General features: G+C 38.9%; 1 protein-coding gene across 5 annotated transcripts in view; it reads right to left on the reverse strand.

The window, feature by feature from the left end:
* Positions 1–4,023: 4,023 nt before the first annotated feature.
* ARFGAP3 (ARF GTPase activating protein 3) overlaps positions 4,024–12,024 on the reverse strand; it is a 61,268-nt gene continuing 53,267 nt past the window's right edge. For 4 of the 5 annotated variants that reach the window (XM_088141577.1, XM_088141580.1, XM_088141582.1 and 1 more), the window contains 5 exons: positions 11,226–11,363; positions 9,824–9,947; positions 9,149–9,239; positions 5,480–5,601; positions 4,024–4,829 (listed from right to left, as the gene is read on the reverse strand). In XM_088141577.1, the coding sequence (XP_087997703.1) occupies positions 4,812–4,829; positions 5,480–5,601; positions 9,149–9,239; positions 9,824–9,947; positions 11,226–11,363 (493 nt within the window). In that variant the 3' untranslated portion in view covers positions 4,024–4,811. The remainder of the gene's footprint in view (positions 4,830–5,479; positions 5,602–9,148; positions 9,240–9,823; positions 9,948–11,225; positions 11,364–12,024) is intronic. The other variant, XM_088141578.1, reaches the window with a different exon arrangement.

A 12,024-nucleotide genomic window follows, 5' to 3' on the forward strand; every position in this document is an offset into this window, starting at 1 on the left:
AGATGAGCCCCTCAGGTCGGAAGGTGTCCAATATGCTACTGGGGAAGAGCGGAGGGCAATTCCAAGTAGCTCCAGAAAGAGTGAAGCGGCTGGGCCAAAGCCGAAAGGACGTTCAGCTGTGGATGTTATCTGGAAGCGAAAAGAAGGTCCGATACTGTAAAGAACAATATTGTATAGGTACCTGGAATGTAAGATCTATGAACCAAGGCAAGCTGGATGTGGTCAAACATGAGATGACAAGATTGAACATCGACATCTTGGGAATCAGCGAATTGAAATGGATGGGAATGGGTGAATTTAATTTGGGTGACCATTATATCTACTACTGTGGGCAAGAAACCCTTAGAAGAAATGGAGTTGCACTCATAGTCAATAAGAGTGGGAAAGGCAGTAATGGGGTACAACCTCAAAAACGACAGAATGATCTCAGTGCGTATCCAAGGCAAACCATTCAATATCACAGTCATCCAAGTCTATGCCCCAACCACTGATGCTGAAGAAGCTGAAGTTGACCGCTTCTATGAAGACCTACAACACCTTCTAGAACTAGCACCAAAAAAAGATGTCCTTTTCATCATAGGGGATTGGAATGCTAAAGTAGGAAGTCAAGGAGTAATCGGAATAACAGGCAAGTTTGGCCTTGGAGTACAAAATGAAGCAGGGCAAAGGCTAATAAGAGTTCTGTCAAGAGAACAAGCTAGTCATAGCAAACACTCTTTTCCAACAACACAAGAGACGACTCTACACATGGACATCACCAGATGGTCAATACTGAAACCAGATTGATTATATACTTTGCAGCCAAAGATGGAGAAGCTCTATAAAGACAGCAAAAACAAGACCAGGAGCTGACTGTGGCTCAGATCATGAGCTTCTTACTGCAAAATTTAGGCTTAAATTGAAGAATGTAGGGAAAACCACTAGACCACTCAGGTATGACTTAGATCATATTCCTTGTGAGTACACAGTGAAGGTGATGAATAGATTTAGAGGATTAGATTTGGTAGACAGAGTGCCTGAAGAACTATGGACGGAGGTCCGTAACATTGTACAGGAGGCAGCAACTAAAACCATCCCAAAGAAAAAGAAATGGAAGAAAGCAAAATGGCTGTCTGATGAGGCTTTACAAATAGCTGTGGAAAGAAGGAATGCGAAAAGCAAGGGTGAAAGGGAAAGATATAAGCAACTGAATGCAGATTTCCAGAGAATAGCAAGGAGAGATAAGAAGGCCTTCTTAAATGAACAATGCAAAGAAATTGAGGAAAACAATAGAATGGGGAAGACTAGAGATCTCTACAAGAAAATTGGAGATATGAAAGGAACGTTTAGTGCAAAGATGGGCATGATAAAGGACAAAAAAGGCAGGGACCTAACAGAAGCAGAAGAGATTAAGAAGAGGTGGCAAGAATACACAGAAGAACTATACAAGAAAGATCTTAATGTCCCTGATGTCCACGCTGGTGTGATCACTGACCTTGAGCCAGACATCCTAGAGAGTGAAGTCAAGTGGGCCTTAGGAAGCATTGCTAACAACAAAGCTAGTGGAGATGACAGTATTCCAGCTGAGTTATTTAAAATACTAAAAGATGATGGTGTTAAAGTGCTGCACTCAATATGCCAGCAAGTTTGGAAAACGCAACAGTGGCCACGGGATTGGAAAAGGTCAGTTTATGTTCCAATTCCAAAGAAGGGCAATGCCAAAGAATGCTCAAACTATTGCACAATTGCACTCATTTCACATGCTAGCAAGGTTATGCTCAAAATCCTACAAGCTAGGCTTCAGCAATACATGAACCGAGAACTACTGGATGTACAAGCTGGGTTTCGAAGAGGCAGAGGAACTAGAGATCAAATCGCCAACATTCGCTGGATCATGGAGAAAGCACAAGAGTTCCAGAAAAATATCTACTTCTGCTTCATTGACTATGCAAAAGCCTTTGATTGTGTAGATCACAACGAACTGTGGCAAATTCTTAAAGAGATGGGGGTACCAGACCATCTTACCTGTCTCCTGAGAAATCTGTATGCGGGCCAAGAAGCAACAGTTAGAACCGGTCACGGAACAACCGATTGGTTCAAAATAGGGAAAGGAGTACGACAAGGCTGTATACGGTCACCCTGCTTATTTAACCTATATGCAGAGTACATCATGAGAAATGCCAGGCTGGAAGAATCACAAGCCGGAATTAAGATTGCAGGGAGAATCATCAACAACCTCAGATATGCAGACGATACCACCCTAATGGCAGAAAGTGAAGAAGAACTAAAGAGCCTCTTGATGAGGGTGAAAGAGGAGAGTGCAAAAGCTGGCTTGAAACTCAACATTAAAAAAACTAAGATCATGGCATCTGGACCCATCAATTCCTGGCAAATAGAAGGGGTAGAAATGGAAGCAGTAACAGACTTCATTTATTTGGGCTCCAAGATCACCGCAGATGGAGACTGCAGCCATGAAATTAAAAGACGCTTGCTTCTTGGGAGGAAAGCTATGGCAAGCCTAGATAGCATATTAAAAAGCAGAGACGTCACCTTGCCGACAAAGATCTGCATAGTCAAAGCTATGGTTTTTCCAGTAGTAATGTATGACTGTGAGAACTGGACCATAAAAAAGGCTGAGTGCCGAAGAATTGATGCCTTTGAACTGTGGTGCTGGAGAAGACTCTTGAGAGTCCCCTGGACTGCTAGGAGGTCAAACCAGTCAATCTTAAAGGAAATCAACCCTGATTGCTCATTGGAAGGTTCGATAATGAAGCTCAAGCTCAGATACTTTGGTCACCTAATGCGAAGAGAGATCTCTTTGGAGAAGACCCTGATGTTGGGAAAGATTGAAGGCAAAAGGAGAAGAGGACGGCAGAGGATGAGATGGTTAGATAGCATCACTGAAGCAATGAGCATGAAACTGAGCAAACTCAGGAAGGCAGTGAAGGACAGGAAGGCCTGGCGCAATATGGTTCATGGGGTCACGAAGAGTCGGACACGACTTAACGACTAAACAACAACAACAAATGGACTTTTGCTGACTAGGACTGAACGATGAGGTGTAAAGGATTTGTTTATAGATAAGAGATGGGATATAAGAGATCTTTTCTTATATTTTAAGAGAAGGTGATAAGTTAGTAAAAATGTTTATACTTGTGATGAAGGGGGAAGTAATTTCTTTATATATTCCTTTTCTTTTTCTTTACTATAATCTTACTTTTTCTTTCTTTTCTATTTTTTTCCTTTTCTGCACCTTCTATTTTTTCTTTTTATTCTTTTCTTTTTTTAGTTTGTATTAGTTTTTATCTTTGCAATTGTAATTTTTAATAAAATTACTATTAAAAAAAAGAGATGAGCCAAAGACCTGGGGGCATAAATGGTTTGCCACTGCCCTTTTCTAGGATGTTTTCTTAACTTCCATTCTATTTCCTGGTGGTCTCCCATCCAAATATTAATCAGGTTCAATCTTGCAGCCATATTTGGAACAATGTGAAATACGTTCCAAATATGAAATATGCTAAGCAATCTTTCATATTTCTTCTACAGATCTGACAATCTTAAAAGTCAAATTCATGAAAATCCATGTAATACCAAATTCAAGAATTCATACAAGTTATAACTTGTAAAATCACAATTTATTCTGATTGTTATTATACTGAAATGGTTGCTGTTCAAGGAAAAAAGAAAATTTCTGGCTTCATATCAAACATTTTAAATTCACTGTTTTAAATAACTGGGGTTCCAGGCTGTTTAAAACATCCGGCACCCACTTTTATGCACAGATGCAGTGCTAGAACTCTTGTTATTTAAACATTCTATTAGTGTATCTGGTTCGACTCAGAGAACATCTCTCCTTATCACTTGATATACACGTACAAGTAATTTATTTTTCATTTTAGCCACCATATTGATTGCTGAAAAGCACAAGGAATCAAATTAAATGCAATGAATAAATATAATGTCAAACCTATGCTTTTTTAAATACAGGACACATGTGTCTCATTTTCATTAAACAAACTTAGATGAAAAACTAATGCAACAAAAACTATTTGAATTTTCTATTGCACATACAGACTTTCAGTTATTTCTCATGTACAGATCTATTACTATTTACTATCAAGATACATGAACACAGTCCAACACAAAATTATACACCTTAACTTTGTGCTGAACCTTATGTTGGATCCTCTCCCTTTCTAGAAATCTCCCCATGCCCCACCCCACCATCATCTCTCACATAAGAACTCACATTTCATAGGCTTCTGCATTTCTTACTCCTTTTTACTCTTACATGTGTGTATGCATGTGTTCCAATCGATTACCTGAATCTCCATAGAGTGAAATGTCTTGTACCAAAATATGTTACTTTCTATAACAGAAAAGGCACAGAATTAATTGCCACTATTGTGTTCAGAGTGATAATGAAAAGTAATTTATCAGCAGGCCATAGTCATTGTAATTTAAAATGATCATTCATCTTTCAAGTTTATAAAAGGAGTTAATTCTTAGTCTAGTACTATTCTGTGAAAGAGAATGGCATTCCTTATTTCTTGTTCTATTTTAGAACCAGACTCAGGATAACCAATTACTTGTAGCACAATAAGGCAGCAAAAAATAAAACATTAACAGAGTAAAAACAGAAGTTACAAACGAATATTGCTAGGAGCCAAAAAAGACTCTCCTTACAAACGTACAAGTGACAAACAAATTAGGATAAAATATTTTACAGCCTAAAGGCAACCTTCATGTTAGATCTGCAATATGATCACTGGTAGACACAGACACATAAAAAAAAAACTCTTCTAGATATCCAGTCAGCTGAACAGAAATGGTTAAGAACCATAGCGGTCCTAGGGAAAGATGGAAAGAAATGAAAAGGTTATATTTCTTATGAGCAAAATTACCATATTTACATACACAGTTTTCATTTTAACTCTGCCACAAACTGAAATCTATACTGATGTTATTTTGTACCCATGTTACATTCACAAGTAACTAAACTACATTCATAATAATTTAGAGTTTACAGAACAATTCCTCCATCCTTGGAAAATTAAGGTATACTTCTGTTTCTGAAAACTCTGCATATATAACTGCTGCTTGATTAATTGTGTTCATGGGTAACTTAATGAAGCAGCCTGAAAAAGTATAAGGACCTTCCTTCATTCTTTTCTTCATTTATTTCACAAGAGATGTTGATTACCCTAACAGAAAAGGGCTTTCCTTTTTTAGCTGCAAAACAATCCATCTGTGGCCATGAAATACTCTGCATATATTCTCACTGGCAGATTCATGGATCTTAATGAAAATGTGGAATTCAATTGTATGCTTATGCAGGTGCAAGAGACCTTCCCTTTCCTGTCAAAATGACATTTCAGCCAATTTATAAACACACTCAAAGGGATCCACCCTTCATACAAGATCCCAGGACTAAACTGAGGAAGGTAGCATATGGAACAATTTCACTTTGGAAAGATTCCACTTCTGCAAGTTTACTAACCTGAATAGAGGTCATGACTCCATTTGCCAGGACAGAAAGCTTTCCAGCAACAGACTTCACTCCCTGTTTAAACTGAGTCATATCAGGAGCAGCGGGCAAGACATTTGAAATATTGTAACTGCCTAAAGAGAGAGAGAAAGGTTTTAGCATGTAGTTCTATAAAACCATTTGGAGTGAATAAACTCAACATGATAAATTAAATAAAGTTGAATTGTATCAAAAAGTTCATTTGATCTTTGAACAAATGGGCAGCTTCTACATTTTTGTTCTTCTACACAATAAACTCAGTTTTTCTGTACAAACAATTGAAGACAAGATGAAACCAGAGAAATAAAGGATGTTACCAGCTTGCAGCAACTCTCATAAACTGAAAATGAAGAATAAAGAACTAGCAGCAGGAAATGGCCTTCTCCTCCATCACTCCCAGGCTACTCCTTCAAGAGGTGTGCTTAGATCCACTCTCTCTATCTTTAAGAAACCAGTAAAGCTACACCCCTGTAGCTGGGCTTTTAATGGTTACAGGTTTCATTATTTGTGTTCTTACTTTTTCTTTTTTATACCTTGCACATTTGTGTTTTAAATTGAAAGCCACCTTAAACATCCTTTTCAAATGGAAAGACTATATGGAGAACCATGTACAGTGGTACCTCGGGATACGAACGCCTCTACTAACGAACTTTTCGGGTTATGACCACTTCCGGCCGCAAAAATTTACCTCGATGTGCGAACTCCGCCTTGGGGTACGATCATTTTTCCGCCCTGACACGTGGTCCACGGCCATTTTTCTGCCCCTGACACGTGGTCCGCGGCCGTTCTGCCGCGCCGCGCCTGGCCGTTCTCCCGCCACGCCGCACCCAGCCATTCTCCTGCTGCGCCGCGTGGCGCCCAGCCGTTCTCGCGCCGCGCACGGCCCTTCTCCCGCTGCGCCACGCCACGTGGCGCCCGGCTGTTCTCGTGCAGCACCCGGCTGTTCTCCCGCGGCGCCCGGCCCTTCTCCCGCTGCGCCGCGCCACGTGGCGCCCGGCCGTTCTCGCGTGGCGCCCGGCAGTTCTCCTGCTGCGCCATGCCTGGCCGTTCTCCCGCCCCTGACGTGTGGTCCACGGATGCCAGAACGGATTAACAGTAATTACATTGAACCTTATGGGAAAATTTGCTTCGGAGTGCGACCAAATTCAGAGGGCGGAACAGATTAACCGGATTTACATTGAACCCTATGGGGAAATTTGCATCGGGTTACGACCAACTCGGGATACGCCCAGAGTCACGGAACGCATTAAGTTCGTATCCCGAGGTATCACTGTAGTTTTCTTCACAAAAATGTGGAAGTGGCATGACATTGCTTTCTTCTGAAATACTGCTAATGTTTTTGACTTCTTCGTGTAGCCTACAGGTAGTCCTTGGATTATGACTACTTGTTCAGCGACTGTTAAGTTATAACAATGCTGAATAAGGGGAACTTAAAAACGGTCCTTGGAGTTCTAGCTGTTGCAGCATCCCTGCAGTTACATGATCGCAATCCAGGTGCTTGGGTGTATGGCTTGTGATTATAACGTTGCAGTGAGCCGCAGTCATGTGATTGTGGTTTCTGATGTTCCCTGCCAGCTTCCTACAAGCAAAGTCAATGGGGAAGCTGGCTCCTGCCACTTTTTCATTTGCCCACGCTCCATAGTGCCTGCTCACAGCACCCCTCTGCTCTCTGCTCACCTGCCTGTGCTCCCTAGCACCTACCTGCAGCATCCCCGGACCACCTGCAGCACTTGCGCACCCACTTCTGCTCCCTAGTGCCTGCCCATGGACCCCCGCACCCATTAGCACCCACCTGTGCTTTGTAGATTCTGCCTGCGGCACCCACAAACTCACCTGCCAGCCTGCTTGCCTTGGGACTCCCACCTCTTCCCGCTTCATGACCTGCATGGTCCTGGGGTTACAAAGGCAACCAGGAATGCTGGGATTGCCATCACTAAGCAATGCCATTACTTGATGTTGCACTTTATGACCACATCGCTTAGCAATGGTAATTCCAGCCCCAATTGCTGTTACAACCCAAGGACTACCTGTACAGCCCTTGAAATGTCTGCATGGTTTCCCCATTCAAGTACTAACCAGAAAGTTCCTGCCTCCCAGCCAGGAGAAGTATATAAATCAAATAAATAAATAATAAAATAAAGAGGGAGGCTATTTCATTGGAAATGACCTTTCAGAGTTTAGAATAAGTCTTAATGAATGTATTACATTGCATAATGCAACCTTTCACCACCTTTTTATTTTGGAGGGCCTCTGAAATAATGTTAAGGTCTCAGGGAACCACTGCATAAACACAACCACATTTTACCATTTTTACAACAGCAGCAAAGTAACAGGCTGGCAGCTGAGTCACAGTGTGTAAAAATTCTCACCACTCCAAACATTAGCATTGTGCAGCATGTGAAGTTAAAAAAAAAATTTTTGTTTCAATCATGATCTCTCATGGAATCCCAGTTAAGAAAGGCTGATATAATGGAATCTGACATTTTAAACATTCCTCCCCTTGGTATTTGAGCCACAGTGTGACCAATCCATCAGAAATTTTCATGATTTCATATCTCTAAGCGCTGAACATCTTAAGTGTATGCAAGAGCAACAATTTACAGCTAATATTTGAGAAACAATCCCCCCCCCCTGTTTCTCTGAGTTTAGTTCTATTTCAAAACAGATGTGCTATATTTAAAATGTTCCTTCTGCATTTAGGCTTAAAGCTCAAACTGCAACTGTAACAGAATATTAAATGTACACTCCTACCTATCCTGGATATGCACTTGAATTTGTCAATTACATTAAAGCATTTGTAGCAAAAAAAAAAAAAGGAGGAATAAGCCATTTCTACCTCACAGAAAGGCAGCATACAAATATAAAATTATTTCTACAAATAAAAATAATATTTGCATTATTAAAAGTGTATTATTTGTACTTACAGTACTTAAAAGTTAGTGATATTTTGTGGCATAAACATTCAAACAAAAAACAGTAACTATGTACAGGCACACATATAACACATAAAATAAGTCTAGATGTGAAAGGATAGTTCACATCCATTGTGTTCAGAATCCTAATTTCTGAGCAGATGAGCCAATCAACTGATTCTTTTATCACATAACAGTTTTCAATAAGCAAGTTATGATGCAAAATTGAAGGCAGAGCTTTCTAAATTCATAGCCTATCAATGTAAAAAATTAGGCTTCAAAACATTAATAAAATGGTCTAAGAAAATGACAATTGTCATTTCTTCACATACTCAGTATTTCCCATTTATTTAGATTGTAGAGGGCTAGCATAAGATTTTGACATTCATTAGATTTATAATCTGCATTTTATTCAGCCCCTCTTCCCATTTTTTCCTGCAACCAGAACCTTGTGAGGAAGGTTGGGTTAAGAAAGAGTCACCCTGTGAGCTTTGTGGCTGAGGGTGCACTCATGACAATGGTGGAATGACACGGCCAACTGCCCTGTGCTTGATTTTGTATGGACACAAAAATCTTGAAACATATTAAGACTCCTAAACAGATTTATCTAGAAATGCACTGTACTTAATTTATTTTCCAAAGTCTTAACTAGTACATTATAATTAATAAACTTAACAGGTTGCTTTATAAAACTAGTAATATCTGAAACTCAGCTTTTTTCCGTCCATACCTGATGGCTGTTTCTTTTGATCTTCAAACAAGTCAGCTGAACTTATGGCAGCATTCCCGGAAAGCCTTTCTAACCGAACTCTAGCTTCGTACTATAAAGAGTGAATGAGATTTCAGTCATAAGGAATGTGCCCACCTTTCCCATCTAGATAGTGATTTCCAAAGTGGCAATGAAAGCAAGCAAGCAGAGAAGGCCGACTCTTCAGAGTACATACACAGCTATAATATAGTCCACCATAATAATCTACAATATTAATCCATCCATACAGTACAAAGTTTACATCACCTCAAAACATAAATGGAATCTTACTCTTCTAAGCAGACTTCTTTGGTTCTATATCTAAATGAAACAATACTTACATGGACTGTATTGAAATATTTACAGCACTGAGCTTTTTCCCTGAATAAATGAATCCTTCCAAACACAGTTTATACTCCATATTCTGTCATGTCGACACTCAAATTATTTTTCCCCTGGATCCTTCCTCTTGACTTTTCTTACTGATTTTCCCCTTGGAAAAATTAGATAGTAATTGGGGAAGATATAAAGCATACTAGTGTTTCTGTAATTCCACTGTACTCCATATCTTTCTTTATTCAGCCAATTGTATTATGATGGGATAATATCCTGAAACTATAACCAGTGAATAATTTCAAAGTGTTTGATTATACTTACTTCAGCATGGTCTTGCTTTCCAAAATACATATCTGATGAAATAGCTTTTGCATTGCCAAATTTCTTTTGTGCTTCATCTGTGCTTGGAGAAATTTCATGCTCTGGTTTCCGACGAGACGATGGCCTAAGAAATGTTTTCACATGGTTATGTCTCAGAAGTTCAACAAGAATTCTTTCTACAAATACCCTTAATATTGTGAATACTACCTAATGTGATAGTTTTATACATAATGACAACTACTTGTTATCTGACTTTTATATTATCAATGTTTATATATAACAAATTCTATTCTTAGATTGTCCTTCTTAATGTAGAATCACTTATGACAATCACTGAAAACTGCTTGGAATTCTTTAAAAAAGCATATAAATAGAAAACAAGTACAGAAAATGTATTATTTTTAGAAGAATAAAACAAACACAGAAAATGTATTATCTTTAGAAGAATAAATTTGCTGTATTTGTTATTTACCACTTTGATCCAAAGGAATTTTGAGCTTTATACAAGTAGTCCTCACTTAATGATCATTTAACGATGGTTCGAAGTTATGATGGCCTTGGAAAAAGTGCTTTACGGCCTGTACTTGCGCTTGCAACCATTGCAAACCATCACACCGCCTCCTGCACTCACATGATCTTGATTTGCAACTTTTATGACAGCCGTTAAGTGAATCGGTGCAGTCATTAAGCAAATCATGTGGTCATCAAGTGAATTCCAGCAAAAAAGTCCATTGGGGAAGCTGGATTCGCTTAACGACCATGTGCTTTGCTTAATGACCATGGTGATTTGCTTGATGTCCGTCATAAAAATGGCTGTAAAATTGGGTTGGATCATGAGGTGAATCACTTAACAATTTTCTGGTGCCTATTGCAGTTGTTAAGTGAGAACTACCTGTATTCCCTTGACGTTCCTCCTTTTTGACTACAACTTTCACAACCATGTGTGCAATATGGTAAAACTGCAAACAAGACATCATGCCTATACATTTAAATTTTACCTATAAAATCTACAGTCTGGATTATGCACACATTTCATTGGCTACTTCCTTATTAGAATGCTTTCCAGAGCTTTTCACATTCCCAATTGCTTCATCAATGAATTTTCTCGTATACTTATGCAAATTGTAGAAGCAACCAGAAAGCAAAATAGTGTTTTTAAACTCTTAAGTCCAAATCCTTCACCACCCTATGCAGAGGGGTTATTAGTATAATATTCAGATTACTAATAGATAGATTTCTTTGCATATGTAAATTTTCATTCCAATACTGGAATTTGAGCATACAAGTTTAGCCAATTTTGCAGAGATTATTCAATAGTAGTAGGTTAGCAAGCAAGTAATTGACTTCATGTTGGTGACATTTTAAGGTTTGGTATTTTGTAAAGAAAATTTTCTTTAGTCACCTCTCTGAATAACTTGCAGGCTTGGAAGACAGAATCATATCCATATCTCTGCTGCTGCTTTCTTTCTTCCAGAATGAATCAGTATTGTCATCCCATTTAGAAAAAGCACTACTTCTCAAGTCAGATGAATCAAAATACCTGAATGACCAGTGAAAATATTTCATTGATTTTGAAGGCTCTGAGAATAAAAGATGTCAACCTTGGATCCATTTCTTTACAACAGCAATGTTACTAGAAAGCACTGCATGACTATTGTCCTATGACTGAACTGTGCTTTTAATTAGCACCTGAAGACTTGCTTGGATAAGCTAGTCTTTTCCTATTTGTTTACCTCAATTAGCTAATTATTTCCTGCTTTGCCTTAACTGCCCAATACCTTCACTTAACAATGCAGCTAATCCTCACTTTATATGTAACTTCCCTGTGCAACCATTTCCTGACTTATTTTCCCAAAAGCAATCTAAGCAACCTCAGAAGGGAGAGAGGTTGAAGGGCTGCAAAATTTGCTTAACAATGGCAGTCTTTGTGGGTGTTTTGCCATGGCATGCTCTCCATACCCACCACAGCGGGTGAGGAAGGGAATTTTATGTAAGAATCCAGAAATATTCAGTAAAACTTTGCAATTTCTTTTATTCTGGCTTCTGTCATTCATTCCTCTTTGGTACTCGACCTGCAGTCACTTCAGCCGACAACATGTATCCATTTGATGCAATGTATGTAAAATTTGATAAAATTTATACTTTGCTCACATTTTAATAAAAATAAACATAATACAAAAGGAGGCATACTTTCTTTTTCA

This window comes from Python bivittatus, unplaced genomic scaffold, assembly GCF_059951505.1.
Source record: "Python bivittatus isolate LINGU-HERP-01145 unplaced genomic scaffold, Pbiv_v1 ctg000330_np1212, whole genome shotgun sequence".
Taxonomy (NCBI): domain Eukaryota; kingdom Metazoa; phylum Chordata; class Lepidosauria; order Squamata; family Pythonidae; genus Python; species Python bivittatus.